Consider the following 18,012-nt stretch of genomic DNA (forward strand, 5'->3'; position numbering starts at 1 on the left):
TATCAGGCTCCTCTCCTGTGGAATCATCTTCCTGTTACGGTCCGGGAGGCAGACACCGTCTCCACATTTAAGACTAGACTTAAGACTTTCCTCTTTGATAAAGCTTATAGTTAGGGCTGGCTCAGGCTTGTCCTGTACCAGCCCCTAGTTAGGCTGACTTAGGCCTAGTCTGCCGGAGGACCCCCCTATAATACACCGGGCACCTTCTCTCCTTCTCTCTCTCTCTCTCTCTCTCGTATTCTATTACTGCATCTTGCTAACTCGGCCATTCTGGATGTCACTAACTCGGCTTCTTCTCCGGAGCCTTTGTGCTCCACTGTCTCTCAGATTAACTCATATCACAGCGGTGCCTGGACAGCGTGACGTGTGTGGTTGTGCTGCTGCCGTGGTCCTGCCAGATGCCTCCTGCTGCTGCCATCATTAGTCATTAGTCATACTTCTACTGTTATTATACACATATGATTATTGTCACACATGTATACTGCCAGATATTAATACATACTTTCAACATATTGTACCGCAGTAGCCAGAACTATAACTATAATATTATTACTTTCATTAATGTTGTTGTAAGATACTGTTATTACCTGCATATCTCTCTCTCTCTCTGTCTCTCTGTCTCTCTCTCTCTCTCTCTCTCTCTCTCTCTGTCTCATTGTGTCATACAGATTACTGTTAATTTATCATGCTGATCTGTTCTGTACGACATCTATTGCACGTCTGTCCGTCCTGGAAGAGGGATCCCTCCTCAGTTGCTCTTCCTGAGGTTTCTACCATTTTTTCCCCGTTAAAGGGTTTTTGGGGAGTTTTTCCTGATCAGCTGTGAGGGTCATAAGGACAGAGGGATGTTGTATGCTGTAAAGCCCTGTGAGGCAAACTGTGATTTGTGATATTGGGCTTTATAAATAAAATTGATTGATTGATTGATTGTTGAGTTCAGTCTATGTTCAGACATAGTGTCATAGTGTTGTCATGGTGACCCCAGACTCACCAGGACCCGTCCTCCAGGTCGGCCCTGACTCGCCACTGAGACGCCCAACCACATGTCCTCAATCAGGTCCTCAGACAGGTTCAGGTCTGAAACAGGAAGCACAGGGGGGTATTGCATCAGCGTAGCTAAGAATGTCCAGACTAAGGTGTCATCTTGAAGTCTGACTAAACGCCACCTCCCAGTCTAGCTCCAACCCGTTCCATCAAGTGAAATCAGCTGGCTCCAACTGACGCTAATTCAAGCCTCACCTGTTAAGCCTCAACTCATGCACGCGCCCAGGGAAAATAAAAAGCCCAAACTAGTCGAGTGCCGAACGTTGCAGAGTGTCAAAAAGCAAAAGAAAGGAGTGGACAGAGGCTTTTTCTGTGGCGGAGCAAACGCTCCTTATGGAAGTGTATGAGGACTATAAGGACATGATTAGGAACAAAGGCAACACTGCAGCAGTTAATAAAGCAAGGGAGGTGGCGTGACGGAATATTGCCCACAGGCTAAATGTGTAAGTGACAAAGAAAATGCAGCATGTCAGCATAATATCATGTTCTATAAATCCTGCATCAAAGGGACAAAATATATGTAGATGAGACACCTGTTAAATCTGACAGTTCAAGTCTGCCTAATGAAATTCACCACGTGTAAATTAATATTAGTGACAGAATGTTTATCACATTTATCTACTGATTCCTATGTGAAGTTCAGATGATGCATTTAATCAAACTATTTTATGTCAGTCATCACATTTATCACATAACTGATTGTAGATTGACATTTCTGAAATGATCAGTTTATAGGAAATAATCACATGACATTTATCTATTGATTGTAGATAATGACATTTAGCAAATCCATCAGTTCAGTGGAGATGAGGAAAACTATGAAGTGAATGCAGGTGAGAGTGAATCAGTTATCTATTTCTCATCATGTGGGAGTCAACTGTGAGCTCTGTCCCTGATTATATCAAAATAAGGAAAACCCCCTTAAATGCATGGCATGTGCTATAGGATGAGGAACAGACAGACCTCAGTGGTGTGTGTCCCATTTTAATGTGGCTGCTTTGTGTCATGGTTAATTCATAAATATAAAAGATAACCATATGTTAATGTGAACAAATCAAGCCCTATGCATGATGTATGGTGATGCTAGAAATAATCAAAATGAATAGAAAATACACCTTTTTACCTCTCTGCAAACAGTTGCCTTACTTTGCCTCTCAGCATCACCAACACTACACAGGAATGTACTGCTAGCAAAGAACCTCAGTGCAGTACAGACTGACTGCACAGTGGTCAGAGACTGGCTGCAGCCTGTGACCTTTATAATGTGTGGTTCCAGCAAACTGCATAGATACACTGTGCTCTGCCTGCTGACCCGGTACCTCTCCACAGACAGTCTGCCTGTATCAGTGGGCTGGTCCTGTCCTGGAGCTGGTGGTGGTTGGAAGGCCCTCTGGACAATGTGGGCCTCCTCATCAACAGGATCCTCGATGAAGGGGCATGCCATTATTTCCTAATTTACTCTCTCTGTGTCTCTCTGGGTGTGTCCCTCTCCTTCTCTGGCCGTTGTCAGTTGACCTTAATTGGCTGTGAATTTGCTAGCCAGTTGGAAACACAGTGGGGTGGGGATGGAGGGCAATCACATGTTCATGTGCTTTCTTTTTCTTTTTTTAATGCCTCAGTTTCATTTTATTATAGTTTTGTTTTTATTAAATTGATTTTGGCTTTACTGTTTTTTTTTAAGTATTTTATTTTTATTACATTTTGATTTGTTTTTTAATCGTTTAATATTAATGATGTTTTATATTTTATGATCTACATATTATTTTATCATGACAGTTGTGAGTGTGTAAAGCTCTGGCAGAACTGTCTTTTAGGTGTCTCTTCTTGTCTATTGAACATATGTTGATCATAGATGGAGCTAATCCTCACCTTAATCCTGCTACAGACCATCATAAGTTACCATGGTTACTAGGCTGGGATTCAGGTTAACCACCTTGATGGAACAGAGTTGTGGCTCAGGTTGATGGAACAGAAACCGAAGTTTAGCTCGATGTATCAGCCTTAGCCAGAACCATGGTTTCCATGGTTACCGATGTGAGGCTAATCTTAGCCACTTTGATGGAACAGAGCTCTGGCTCACATTAACCAGACTTGGCCATTTAAGCCTGGATTTGCCTTCAGCCTGCTTGATGGAACACCCCCCAGGAGAGTCTCACACACACACACACACACACACACACACACACAGTTCATCTGTGTGTAAAAATAAACTCCTCTGATTGGCCGTTGCCGTGGTTACCACAGATTACAGCCCACTCAGGGCAGAGCGTTATCAGAAACAGACTGCAGCTGTCACTTCTCTCTGAGGGATGGACTACCCATAATGCACCAGCACACAGATAACATCACAGGAGGAGCGAGCCCTGAGTTCTGACTGTCAGGATGACATTCAGTGGTCACGTGACGTGACGTCAGACGTCCAGTAAACAGCTGAGACGGCAGAGTCACCTGAGGGCGTGATGTCATCTCTCAGGTGACATGATGTCAGTGAACGCATCACGGTTTGTGTTTCAGTCTGTTTCTCTTCTGACCACGACATCATCACCTGTGTGTTGTTGTTTTGTTTGTGTGTGTGTTGTCAGGTGAGATCACCTGGGTCTATGAGCTTCATCCTGCTGCACTCTGATTGGTCAGCAGTGATGGGACAGCTGTACACTCCTCCTGTTCGATTGGCTGGAACATTAGGCTCCGCCTTCTCCCTCGGAGCTCCCACCAATAGCCTGTCAGGATGAGACAGGTGAGACAGGTGAGACAGGTGAGACAGGTGAGAGTCCAGCTGTAGAGACAACAGGCTGTCCTTCAGGGACACCTGGAGTTCTCCAGTAGTCGTTAACATTCAGTTAATGAAGAGATGTCTGAAGGACACACACACACACACACACACACACACAGTCTCGTCTGGTGTCTCATATAACGTCTCCTGATGAGGAGGTAAAGTCATGTGACTCAGATCAGCTGCTTTATAAACCAGTGATGGATGACTCCGCCCACCAACACCAGTGACTGTCCTCAGTCTGGCTGTGTGTGCGTGTGTGTCTGTGTGTGTGTGTCTGTGTGTGTCTGAGTTTCATTTCCTGTCTCCTGTCCTCAGATCTGATCTCAGCTCAGGTGTTACCGTGGTGATGAAGTCATGGCTGTGACTTCCTGTCAGACATGACATCATGCGACCTGACAGCAGGACGCCGTTCAGACTGAAGGTGAGACGGACAGCCAGGACTCTTCAAGGTCTGGAACCTCCTCAAGGAATGACCCGCCCCCTTCTGCCTCACTCTGCCTCTGATTGGCTCTCACTGACCTGCTCACTCTGACACTAACCAATCACAGAGGGAGAGGCTCCTGATGGGCAGGACACTAACCAATCAGAGGACACGTTGACCCCCTGACCCCTGAACTGTATTTGTGTGTGTGTGTGTGTGTGTCTGTGTGTGTCCATTAGCAGCCAATCCAATTAGAGATCATAAAGAGACGGTCGTCATGGAGACAGTGGAGACGGACAGCTGGGTGACCTCTGAGTGACCTCATCACTCTGGACTCCTCAAACCTTCACTGGGGCTTTAAGGACCCCTGGAACCTTTCTCAAACTTTCTCCAGGTTCCATCCAGAGCTCCTCCAGGACCTCTTAGCACCTCCTCAGTGACTCCTTGAGCCTCTTCAAGGCCCCCTGATGTTTCCTGAGACTCCAGGAGAATCTGAACACATTATTAATGCTGCAGGGCGTTCACCTGACTGTGTGTGTGTGTGTGTGTGTGTGTGTGTGTGTGTGTGTGTGTGTGAATTCCTGCGCTCCAACAGGGTTAAAGGATTTTTCATTTACAGAACTGCTCAGGCAGCAAGTTATTATACTGCAGACAGACACACAGACAGACAGACAGACAGACAGACACACAGACAGACCTGTGGAACATTTAGATGTTAGAATATTGTCACTGAATGTGATTTGAATAAAGTTTATAATAACTCTGCTGAAACATTTCAGACATTTCACTTTATGTACCTCCTTAAATCCTCACGTTTACACTGAGCGTGTTTACATGCACCCTAATAAACTGATTTCTGGAGTTACCTGATTATTCAAGTGGTCATGTAAACAGCATGATCTGATAGGCTTTATCAGATAAAAGCCATTATCTGATTATGAGAAATGAGATAAACACACCTAGCTTCGTCCCCAGTAGTCAGATTACTCGGTGCATGTTTACCCTTTAATCTGGTTTCTTTTGGGTTTTGCTGTTTTACACTCCACTACAGTTTAGAGGGAAATATTGTACTTTCTACTCCACTACGTTAATCTGACAGCTTTTGTTTCCTTTCAGATGAAGATTTTACATAAAATACTATATGTTTATATTCTCAGTGTTTAAATTGTCACTTTTATTTGATCTTACTTATATGTTATGCACTTTGTGTGACAAGTTTATATACGATACACTTGTATATTGCACTTTGCAGTACTTTTACTACGAATCTACCCAAAGTGTGTAAAACTGGCTCCTCATTGATAAACTACACATTAGAATGCTCTCACATGTATTTGTTAATGATAAAAACAAACAGTACTGTAAGAACATAAGCTGTCAGCATGATGAGTGCTTTATTCTGCTAATATATGACTTGTGTACTTTTTGAGGTTTTTCAAGGATATGAGTACCTACTGCAACAGGAAGTTTGAGTTTTATGTCATGTACTTGAGGAGAAATCCAACTGAAGGACTGAATCATGTAAACCAGATTTTTCTGATTATCAGATTATTTAAGTGCACGTAAACGCATCAAATCAGATTATTACCATTACCTGATTATTCCCAGTTATCTGATTATTGTGCGCATGTAACCATGCTCACTGCTGTAATGACCTGTGACTTCTGCCTGATTTCGTCTCTCATGTTGGAGGCTGGTGATGCTGGTGTTTGGCTGGTATGGGTGGTACTCGGAGGTGATAAGATCGTTAGATAATGGGGAATTTTCCATGTTCATGGTTTAGCATGAGAATGCTAAAAAGGGTGGAGTGTGATGGAAAATTCTGGTATTTGGTATTGCTATGATGTATGATGTTGCTCATTTAACCCCTACTGTGACAGCAGTGAGAGACACCAAGGTTAGCTCAGACACGAAGTGTCCTTGTTAGTCTCAAGACAAGAAGACAAAGGGCCGACAAAGAGCCGACAAAGAGCTGACAAAGGGCTGACCACGGGCCATGTGTTATGGGGCTGACAAAGACAAAGACAGCAGAGCTGATGCGCATTCACTGACTGACTGCCGACAAAGGGCTGACCACGGGCCGACAAAGACAAAGGGCTGACAAAGAGCCGACAAAGGGCTGACCACGGGCCGACAAAGACAAAGAGCCGACAAAGAGCTGACAAAGAGCCGACAAAGGGCTGACAAAGAGCCGACAAAGGGCTGATCACGGGCCGACAAAGACAAAGAGCCGACAAAGGGCTGACAAAGAGCCGACAAAGGGCTGACCACGGGCCGACAAAGACAAAGACAAAGGGCCGACAAAGACAAAGAGCCGACAAAGGGCTGACAAAGAGCCGACAAAGACAAAGGGCCAACAAAGAGCTGACAAAGAGCCGACAAAGGGCTGACAAAGAGCCGACAAAGGGCTGACCACGGGCCGACAAAGACAAAGGGCCGACAAAGACAAAGAGCCGACAAAGAGCTGACAAAGAGCCGACAAAGGGCTGACCACGGGCCGACAAAGACAAAGACAAAGGGCCGACAAAGACAAAGAGCCGACAAAGGGCTGACAAAGAGCCGACAAAGACAAAGGGCCAACAAAGAGCTGACAAAGAGCCGACAAAGGGCTGACCACGGGCCGACAAAGGGCTGACCACGGGCCGACAAAGGGCCGACAAAGACAAAGGGCCGACAAAGAGCCGACAAAGAGCTGACAAAGGGCTGACCACGGGCCGACAAAGGGCTGACAAAAACAAAGAGCCGACAAAGGGCCGACAAAGAGCCGACAAAGGGCTGACCACGGGCCGACAAAGACAAAGGGCTGACAAAGAGCCGACAAAGGGCTGACCACGGGCCGACAAAGACAAAGAGCCGACAAAGAGCTGACAAAGGGCCGACAAAGGGCTGACAAAGAGCCGACAAAGGGCTGACCACGGGCCGACAAAGGGCCGACAAAGGGCTGACCACGGGCCGACAAAGGGCCGACAAAGACAAAGAGCCGACAAAGGGCCGACAAAGACAAAGAGCCAACAAAGGGCCGACAAAGACAAAGAGCCGACAAAGGGCCGACAAAGACAAAGAGCTGACAAAGAGCCGACAAAGGGCTGACAACGAGCCGACAAAGGGCTGACAAAGAGCCGACAAAGAGCTCACAAAGGGCCGACAAAGAGCCGACAAAGACAAAGGGCCGACAAAGACAAAGGGCCGACAAAGGGCTGACCACGGGCCGACAAAGGGCCGACAAAGACAAAGGGCCGACAAAGACAAAGGGCCGACAAAGGGCTGACCACGGGCCGACAAAGACAAAGGGCTGACAAAGAGCCGACAAAGACAAAGAGCCGACAAAGGGCTGACCACGGGCCGACAAAGACAAAGGGCTGACAAAGAGCCGACAAAGACAAAGAGCCGACAAAGGGCTGACCACGGGCCGACAAAGGGCTGACCACGGGCCGACAAAGGGCTGACCACGGGCCGACAAAGGGCTGACCACGGGCCGACAAAGACAAAGGGCCGACAAAGACAAAGGGCCGACAAAGAGCCGACAAAGACAAAGGGCCAACAAAGAGCTGACAAAGAGCCGACAAAGGGCTGACCATGGGCCGACAAAGGGCCGACAAAGACAAAGGGCCGACAAAGGGCCGACAAAGAGCCGACAAAGAGCTGACAAAGGGCTGACCATGGGCCGACAAAGGGCCGACAAAGAGCTGACAAAGAGCTGACAAAGGGCTGACCATGGGCCGACAAAGGGCCGACAAAGACAAAGGGCCGACAAAGGGCCGACAAAGAGCCGACAAAGAGCTGACAAAGAGCTGACAAAGGGCTGACCATGGGCCGACAAAGGGCTAACAAAGACAAAGAGCCGACAAAGGGCCGACAAAGAGCCGACAAAGGGCTGACCACGGGCCGACAAAGACAAAGGGCCGACAAAGAGCCGACAAAGGGCTGACCACGGGGCCGACAAAGACAAAGAGCCGACAAAGAGCCGACAAAGGGCTGACCACGGGCCGACAAAGGGCCGACAAAGACAAAGAGCCGACAAAGGGCCGACAAAGGGCCGACAAAGACAAAGAGCTGACAAAGAGCCGACAAAGGGCTGACCAAGGGCCGACAAAGACAAAGGGCCGACAAAGGGCCGACAAAGGGCCGACAAAGGGCTGACCATGGGCCGACAAAGGGCCGACAAAGACAAAGAGCCAACAAAGGGCTGACAAAGAGCCGACAAAGGGCTGACCACAGGCCGACAAAGGGCCGACAAAGACAAAGGGCCAACAAAGAGCCGACAAAGAGCCGACAAAGAGCTGACCACGGGCCGACAAAGGGCCGACAAAGACAAAGGGCCAACAAAGAGCCGACAAAGAGCCGACAAAGAGCTGACAAAGGGCTGACCACGGGCCGACAAAGACAAAGACAAAGACAAAGAGCCAACAAAGGGCTGACAAAGAGCCGACAAAGGGCTGACCACGGGCCGACAAAGACAAAGAGCCAACAAAGGGCCGACAAAGAGCCGACAAAGGGCTGACAAAGGGCCGACAAAGGGCTGACAAAGAGCCGACAAAGGGCTGACAAAGGGCTGACAAAGAGCCGGCAAATAGCCGACAAAGAGTCAACAAAGAGCCGACAAAGAGTCAACAAAGAGCTGACAAAGAGCTGACAAAGAGCTGACAAAGGGCCGACAAAGGGCCGACAAAGAGCTGACCACAGGCCGACAAAGAGCTGACAAAGAGCTGACAAAGAGCCAACAAAGAGCTGACAAAGAGTGGACAAAGAGCCGACAAAGAGCTGACAAAGAGCTGACAAAGAGCCGACAAAGAGCTGACAAAAGGCTGACAAAGAGCTGACAAAGAGCCGACAAAGAGCTGACAAAGAGCTGACAAAGAGCCGACAAAGAGCCGACAAAGAGCTGACAAAGAGCTGACAAAGGGCCGACAAAGAGCTGACAAAAGGCTGAGAAAGAGTGGACAAAGAGTGGACAAAGGGCTGACCACAGGCCGACAAACAACCAGCTGACTAATGAGGACAAATGTCAACACACACAGGAAGTCTGAACGGTGACGGCCGAGTCAATCATTTACCTGGACACACCTGAAAATACACACACTCACACACACACACACACACAGGTGTTACTCACAAGTAACGGTCGGTCTTCAGGTCTTGGTGCAGAGCCACAGACAGTCCGAACAGACTTCCGTCTCGGCCCCTCTTCAGCAGCGGGAACGACGTGTCGAGGTTGAACGCCATGCACACACCGACCCACACGCTTAGCAGCACACACACATCTGTCGCCATGGAGACGCACACCTGGGAGGATGACAACAACATGTCAGACAGGTGATGACTGACGCCTGATGATAGAAAACAGGAAGTGTTTGTCAGCTGTTTCCTGAAGTCACGTGACCAACGCTCTGAACACAAACTCACCTGTCGGTCTCAATGAACGTGTAACTGATCTGTGTCAGGTGACATGAATGATTCAGTGTGAGGAGTCCCACAGGGCTCTGCCCCGGGTCCTCTGCTCTGTACAGTCACATGACTAATGACATGTTCATGTGTCAACCTCTTCCTTTGTCAAGATTCAATTAATGTCCTCAGATGATGACATCACATCCGTCATGCGTCACTCAGACCTGTCATCAACGATCCTGGACACTTTTTGTCTCATCTAGTGGAGACAGAATTACAACACACTGATCCATGTGAAAACAGAATGGCGGCCATCTCTGCAGAGTCAGTCTGCAGCTGATCCGACACAGAAATAGACAAAACCTGATCACGTGTTATGGTTGAGACTTATTTCATGTTTGATAAAGTTTGTAGTTTTGATATGACAACACGTGACCGATGTTAGCAACAGGAACAAGATGAGATGTCAACGAGGATGTCTGGACTTTGTTGTCATATTATCCGACACCGACCAATCAGGTGAGACAAAGTGTCTCTACAGACATTCTGATCATGGAGCAACAAAACAAACAGATCACATGACTTTTAGATTTGGTCCATTATTTGTGATTTAGTTTTTACACAGCTGCATTTGGGTGTTGAAATAAACTGTAAACCCAGTGTCCCCGTACGAGGACGTCATGTCTGTAAAATCTACTTCCTGTTCAGTTTCTCCTCTGATCCCAAATATCTGAGAGGACTTTAATCTGCAGACCCAACAGAAGCCATTTAAGATTTTTTACACACACTGTCGTAACCAACCACAGTTTCCTCCTGAGGATCCACAAAGTGTCTCTGACCATGATGATGATGATGATGATGGTGAGACTTTATCTTCAGTCCCAGACTCTCGGCTGACTCTCATCACACACTAAATAAACATTAACGATTTGATTGACAGAAAAGATCTGAACACAAACACAAGAAGAAGAAAATCAAACCTGTCGTCTGTTAATGAACGTCTGTCCACAGGTTCGATTCCTGTTGAGCTCCGTCTGCTCCTCCTGAGTGCTCCTCCGTCTGCCTGCTCCTCCTGAGTGCTCCTCCGTCTGCAGACTGATCTGATCTGAGCGCGCTCAGTTGCCTCCTCTCTCTCTCATTCTCATTCTTCAGTGGTGCTCACTCGCCCTGAAATGAAATCATGTCTCTCCGCCCACACAAGCACACACACAGTAACACACACAAGCACACACACACACACACACACACACACACACACACACACACACACACACACACACACACACACACACGTCATAAATGGATTCAGGATGTTTGGGTGTGTGAGGGCACCTTGATTGTCTTTGCACACACACACTGTTGTTTTAATGTTTGTGTGTTACTGTTTGTGTGAAAGTGAATGTTTGACAAAGATTATGAGGCCTGAACTTTGACTGTGACACACACACACACACACACACACACACACACACAGAGTAGCACACGCGTCTTATTTCAGCTTCCTGTCTTTGTGAGCACTTCCTGTCTTTTCCTCTTTTTTTCCTGATTTTCAGAAAACATCCAATCAGCTGCAGAACACACTCGGTTGTTGTACTGGACTTGTGAGGACACTCGTAGACGACCTCACCGTGTTTATGTTGGTTTGATTCAAAACATTCAGGTGATGAAGGACGACGTCCTGAGGAGGTGACATCAGTCGAGTGCGTCCTATCATCAGAGAGCATGAAGCTCCAGATGGTTGTGTTCTGGTTCCCTCAGAATGAGCTGTTTATATCTCCACAGGGAGCAGGTCCTCGTCTACAGAGATCACCATGTTGCACCGCCATGTTTCTACAGTAGCCCAGAATGGACAAACCACACACTGACTCTAGATAGAGACATTCATGTGTTCACAGTCAGCAACTCCTCCACAACGAGCAGCGTCAGACAAACACTGATCATGCTGTGATGGATGGGGGTGTGTGTGTGGAGGCGGAGCCAGGAGCAGTGGATCATTATGTGACCAGCTGCTGCTGTTAAAAACACAACTTTAACCTGAACACACACAGATTCTATCTGCTCCTGCACGCACGCACGCACACACACACACACACACACACACACACACACACACACACACACAGAACAATAGCCAATCAGAGGCAACAACAGTAACCTGAAAGTAACAAAGACCAACTGATCAAAGAGTTCCTGTTAAAAGCTGCACCTGAACTCACCAGACCTTTCACGCGTCTCTTTGGTTTTATTGACGGTGTGTTGAAGCAGGTGCGTGCGGCTCAGATCAGTCTGACAGAGTCTGTTTCCACTTCCTCTCGTCGTCTTGATGTTTTAATCTTCTGAATCTGAGGCTCTGATGTTTCAACACGTTTCAGCTGCAGTTTGTTTTGTGTCCAGCAGGTGGAGCCGTTCATCAGACTCAGCTCTCTCTGACCTCTGGGAAACACTTTAACTCTGAAACAATCGGACTCTTTAGATGTTTGTCAAATAAAAACTTCTAAAAATTTAGTTAAAATGTTTCAGAGGTTTGTTTCACGCAGAGATCTCTGAACACATATCATTATGTTCACTTTAAATAAAGTTTGAACTTGATTTAATTTTAGAATAAAATAACATGATATAGAACACTGAGAGTGACGACAGGAAGTTCCAGGTGTATTAAACATGTCAACATAATCAAATCTACCAGACTGAAGTCAAAATGAGAGGCCGTGTGTCTCTTTGTCCTTGTCAGATAATTATAAACTTGTTTATGAGTCGTTCTTCATGACTTCATCCTGATTTATTATTGTTAAAGGAACAGTTCAACATTTTGGGGAAACCCTACCTTCTCTGTGAGGTGAATAAAGAGTCCTGCCTTCAGTGAAGTTTAATGAAGGATTAAATAATTCAGACTCTGACCAGTGTGGATCTGTGAGAGAATAAAAACGCTCTGTGGTCGCCTGTCACGTCTGTATACACGTTCTGTATCCTTTGGCATCTGTTGTTTATGTTCAGGGACGCTGCAACCAAACAACAAGAACAACAGCACACGTGGCGTCACCCCTGTCTGGATCATCGGGATCTCAGAGTTACCAGATCTTCTGTCGTCACGATCAGACAAATGGTCTGTTAGGAAAGACAGTAAGCTGCGCAAAATTACGCGACACGACATGACACGCCTCTTTGAGGCGGTTCTCGTACCACCTCGTACGAACTCAGAGGACCACGAGTTTCGAAAGACTGACAAAAGCAAAGATGGCTGTGCCCTATATTTACCTTAAGTGGCTCTGCTCTTTACTGTTATTTTTACTGTTTAGCACATTTGAGTCTTCATGTGAATGACTCGCCTTGTGGGAATGTTTTGTGATGTGTTGGTGTGCGTGGAATGTTGTGAATGTGTTGTTTATCCGTTGGTGTTGGTGAAAGTAGCTAGCAGTGATGCTAATAATAAAGGCTCTGCTACTGCAATAGTGACAACTGCTTTCTTGGAGGCATCCATCTTTGTTTACATTTAGGTCGTAAATGGTACAAACGCAAATGGGGACGCATACCGCCAATTTAAACAGGAAGTTACAAAATTTCACGACATCATCTTGAGTCTCACCGCTCGTAGCAACGTAAATGGATCACAGCAAAAGTGTCAGTGAAGGCACCTCCGGGTGGAAACCTGCAGCAAACCCTCGCCACCACCGCTGCCACTGCTGCTGCACGCGCTCAGATGAGCAGAAAAACTGTGAGGTGACACGTCCAACAGACCAACATGTGTTATTGATGACAGCGCCCTCTACAGGTCGCAGCATTCATTAAAACAGTCTGAGCTAGCATCAATGAGCTAACAAGCTAATCACTGCACACTCAATCAGTCCCTTCATTAATCATCATCATCATCATCATCATCGTAGTCGTCATCATCATCATCGTCATTGTTTGTGTCGTCCCTTCATTAAACTGATTAAACTTTATTAACACAACCTGCTGCAGACAAAACATCAGCTCCAGCAGCACTGATATAACCCCGCCCCCTCGGCTGTGACACGCCCACAAGACTGATGTCACGCCCAGGAGTTTATGACTTAAACATTGACCATCTTCACAGAAAAGGAGGAAGATTTTACTTTATAATTAATCTTCAGGTTCTTAAGATTAACGACACTGAGCAGCTACTATGCTAAGCTAGTTAGCATTAGCTCATGTTTTATTGAGTTAAGTGGAAAAACAACTGAATTAAAGCTGCAAGCAGCGATGAACGGGACCTCGGGCTCTCGCTGTCGGCCTCCAGCTCACGTAGGCAGTGTGAATTATTTGTCAGAGTCAAAATGTCGATAAAACAAGCAATGTCAAGAGAAAGCAAATCTAGTGTTGTTCCATTTTTTGCATGTGTGTATATGTGGTGTGTGTGTGTCGCTAAAAATTGCAAATTATGAGCTGCAGGTTGCTTTAAGGTTACATTATTTTTTTCTCCATGTCTCTCTCTCTCTCTCCCCCTGTCTTTCTCTCTCATACATACACCCACAATGAATATTTGGTATGTATACTCTGAGTAGAAGTTGGTTAAAAGATTTAAGCAAAAAAAATGTAGAGAAATATATTAATATTTAATATTTTTATGGTTGTTCACACCGTCCCGAAGGGGACAGGTGTAATTTTTTTATAAGGGGGCCCGCAGAGTTAAAAATGCAGGGTTCTTATGAAGGTGGTGTGAGCTTATATTTTGAAAGTTGTAGACATGAGCCATGTGACCTAATGAAACTTTGACATGTGTGTCTCCAAAAGTAGATCAGGAGCCAGAGCCTTCAGCTATCAGGCTCCTCTCCTGTGGAATCATCTTCCTGTTACGGTCCGGGAGGCAGACACCGTCTCCACATTTAAGACTAGACTTAAGGCTTTCCTCTTTGATAAAGCTTATAGTTAGGGCTGGCTCAGGCTTGCCCTGTACCAGCCCCTAGTTAGGCTGACTTAGGCCTAGTCTGCCGGAGGACCCCCCTATAATACGCCGGGCACCTTCTCTCCCTCTCTCTCTCTCTCTCTCTCTCGTATTCTATTACTGCATCTTGCTAACTCGGCCATTCTGGATGTCACTAACTCGGCTTCTTCTCCGGAGCCTTTGTGCTCCACTGTCTCTCAGATTAACTCATATCACAGCGGTGCCTGGACAGCGTGACGTGTGTGGTTGTGCTGCTGCCGTGGTCCTGCCAGATGCCTCCTGCTGCTGCTGCCATCATTAGTCATTAGTCATACTTCTACTGTTATTATACACATATGATTATTGTCACACATGTATACTGCCAGATATTAATACATACTTTCAACATATTGTACCACAGTAGCCAGAACTATAACTATAATATTATTACTTTCATTAATGTTGTTGTAAGCTACTGTCATTACCTGCATCTCTCTCTCTCTCTCTCTCTCTCTCTCTGTCTCATTGTGTCATGTGGATTACTGTTAATTTATCATGCTGATCTGTTCTGTACGACATCTATTGCACGTCTGTCCGTCCTGGAAGAGGGATCCCTCCTCAGTGTCTCTTCCTGAGGTTTCTACCGTTTTTTCCCCGTTAAAGGGTTTTTTGGGGAGTTTTTCCTGATCAGCTGTGAGGGTCATAAGGACAGAGGGATGTCGTATGCTGTAAAGCCCTGTGAGGCAAATTGTGATTTGTGATATTGGGCTTTATAAATAAAATTGATTGAATTGATTGATTGATTGATGATCAAAAAACACATCCATATTCATTTGAAATCATGTGACCTAGTGAAAGCTTGAGTGATGTGTACTGGCTGCTTTGAGGATCTAAGTGCAGCAAACAGACACAAATATATACTAGTTAATGTCAGTGGAGAAACTGAGCAGGACTGCATGTATTCCAATTCTTCATGAGGTAAAAGAGTTTCACCAGGACATCTTGTATTTACAGGTTTTTGGTATCAGGCATTTCTTTCAGAGTTTTAGGAATGAGCACCATGAGCTGGACAGTTTGGTAAATGTTATACTTTCATGTATACACACACACACACACACACACACACACACACACACACAGTCAGACAGCCTGTATGTACTTAGGTGACAGCACAGGCACTTAAGATTAAACGTTACAGGAACAAGAGGGACTTTGCCCTTCGGCCGAGGTCCCTAATTATAAAAATGACATCATTCACTTGTTGGTTCATTTGTATATTTCAGACCACAGAGAGAGGACATTTTGTTTTAGCTTTAGCTAAAGTTAGCCTGTGGCTATCTGAGGAGCTAACCCTAAAGGCCTGTTCTTTTCCAGTTTACTATTTATCAGAGGAGGGGGGCAGGTGGGGAAACATCCACGACTCTTTCTCCACCAAAAATTAGTTATTAGATATTTGATGTTTGAAAGTTAAAGGTTGAAGAAAGTTTTTCACTTTTGTTGCTTTATTTTTGGACAAATCTTAAATGAGATGTAGAATAAAGTGATTTTAATGAAATATCATTATTTCAAGATCATATTTGGTTACGGGTTTATTTTCTGACAGAAGTGTTCATCACATCCAACCATGTTAGGATGAAGTAACCTAGGCATAGGCATACGCCATGTTTGTATTAATTTTATTGATTGATGGCCAGCACATCTGGATCTGGTTTGGGCAGAGACCCAAAGTCTGGATGCTAATGGATGATGTGTTTTCTATAGGGATGCCACAGATCAGTTACATAGGGGGCCCATATACTTCATCCTAACAAACCATTTCTGTATGCCCCGCCCCTAAACCAAAATAAAAATCATAAGTCCCTCCTGAGTGCTTCAAAAATGAGAATAAATAACGAACAGTCCTGAAGTTTTTTTCTTTTTGTTCGTTCACATTTTATATTGAAATTATTTTCTATAACATGAGAATCTGTCACACGGTGAAACAGACGCACGATGTTGGTAGCACTGACCTGGTATCGTTTGCATAGTTAGCTTCCTACATTCCTAATGCGTACTTCCTGTTAGCCTGCTAACATTATCATCATCAACTGCCAGTGTTTCTGACTCTTTTCCAATGAAAGTAGCACAAGCACCAAAAGTTTCTATGAGCTGACAGATGATGTCATACACTTATGTAGAGGAGAGCAGGGGAGGGGGCGGTATTGCGCATGCGTGGCTTCCGTAGAAGACCAAGCAACATCTCCAGGCGTCCGTGACCAAAAATCATTTACCCTCAATTTCAATAAATTTGAAATCCTTTGACCTCAAAATCGTACCCGCGATCACCAGACGATTAATTGCACGGCCTTACATACACTCATTTGCATATTGATGACATCACTGTGCATTCATTTGCATAAAGCCATGTAGTTGAGGGAGTGCTGACTGAGCAGTTTGCGGGGTAACGAAAATATGACATGTTAGACTTCAACATTTTCCCTGGTCTAAAAATGAGGTTAAAATCAAAACAAAAAGAAAAGTGGCGACGCAGACGTCAGCTTCAGTCATGCATCAGCTTCACACATGATCCATTCAGGCACAGTGCTGAGTGTGGGTCACCTGAGCTTCATAGTTTAGGAAGAAGAGGGAGGTCAGAGAGAGTCCAGTGTCGACAGCCTCAGAGGTTCAGTGAGCTGCACGTGCTCAGTAGAGGTTCAGGACCTGAGAGGGGGGACGGATTGTGCTGTGACACTGGGTAACAAAAGGAAGTGCTGTGTTATCTCTGTGGGGTTCAGTCTGTGGCCGACAGCCAGGAGTCAGGTGAAATGGTGGGTTGAGGGTAAGCTCAGGTGTGTGCAGGTAGTTTCTCTGAACCCTTTCAAACCGTGACTCTGGTGCGATCCGGTCCAGAGTCTCAGACGTTGGGTCGGATCTCAGCGTAGTTTTTAACGACTCCAGAGAACCTGATGACGTGAACTTCAGGGTTTCTGGGTTTGAAGTCCTGCCACAGGTACTCAGGTGACAGCACCTTACTGGGCTTATTGATCCACATGTACCTGAACGAACAGGAAGTACATCATCACAACACAGGTCAAAGGTCAACACCGTTTCAAGACAGTCTCTCTTCCTGCCTACCTGTTAAGGTGACTCTCCTCCTGCCTACCTGTTCAGGTGACTCTCTTCCTGCCTACCTGTTCAGGTGACTCTCCTCCTGCCTACCTGTTCAGGTGACTCTCCTCCTGCCTACCTGTTCAGCTGACTCTCTTCCTGTCTACCTGTTCAGGTGACTCTCTTCCTGCCTACCTGTTCAGGTGACTCTCCTCCTGCCTACCTGTTCAGGTGACTCTCTTCCTGTCTACCTGTTCAGGTGACTCTCCTCCTGCCTACCTGTTCAGGTGACTCTCTTCCTGCCTACCTGTGAAGGTGACTCTCTTCCTGTCTACCTGTTCAGGTGACTCTCTTCCTGCCTACCTGTGAAGGTGACTCTCCTCCTGTCTACCTGTTCAGGTGACTCTCTTCCTGCCT

At 46.0% G+C, this 18,012-nt stretch overlaps 2 protein-coding genes and 1 long non-coding RNA gene across 4 annotated transcripts in view; 1 reads left to right on the forward strand and 2 right to left on the reverse strand.

The window, feature by feature from the left end:
- Positions 1–15,151, reverse strand: part of LOC125879227 (integrin alpha-3-like) — a 40,944-nt gene extending 25,793 nt beyond the window's left edge. Inside the window, exons 1-4 of the mRNA XM_049560964.1 lie at positions 10,607–15,151; positions 9,355–9,524; positions 3,637–3,764; positions 992–1,077 (exon numbers count right to left, since the gene is read on the reverse strand). Of these exons, the coding sequence (XP_049416921.1) occupies positions 992–1,077; positions 3,637–3,764; positions 9,355–9,512 (372 nt within the window). The 5' untranslated portion in view covers positions 9,513–9,524; positions 10,607–15,151. The remainder of the gene's footprint in view (positions 1–991; positions 1,078–3,636; positions 3,765–9,354; positions 9,525–10,606) is intronic.
- Positions 1–16,534, forward strand: LOC125879228 (uncharacterized). The gene is made up of 2 exons (XR_007447841.1): positions 1–766; positions 15,145–16,534. It is a non-coding gene; the product is annotated as an uncharacterized LOC125879228 (long non-coding RNA).
- Positions 16,168–18,012, reverse strand: part of LOC125879223 (globoside alpha-1,3-N-acetylgalactosaminyltransferase 1-like) — a 17,745-nt gene continuing 15,900 nt past the window's right edge. For both annotated transcript variants that reach the window (XM_049560957.1, XM_049560958.1), the window contains one exon: positions 16,168–17,543. In XM_049560957.1, the coding sequence (XP_049416914.1) occupies positions 17,402–17,543 (142 nt within the window). In that variant the 3' untranslated portion in view covers positions 16,168–17,401. The remainder of the gene's footprint in view (positions 17,544–18,012) is intronic.

The sequence above is a fragment of the Epinephelus fuscoguttatus genome, linkage group LG19, assembly GCF_011397635.1.
Source record: "Epinephelus fuscoguttatus linkage group LG19, E.fuscoguttatus.final_Chr_v1".
NCBI lineage: Eukaryota > Metazoa > Chordata > Actinopteri > Perciformes > Serranidae > Epinephelus > Epinephelus fuscoguttatus.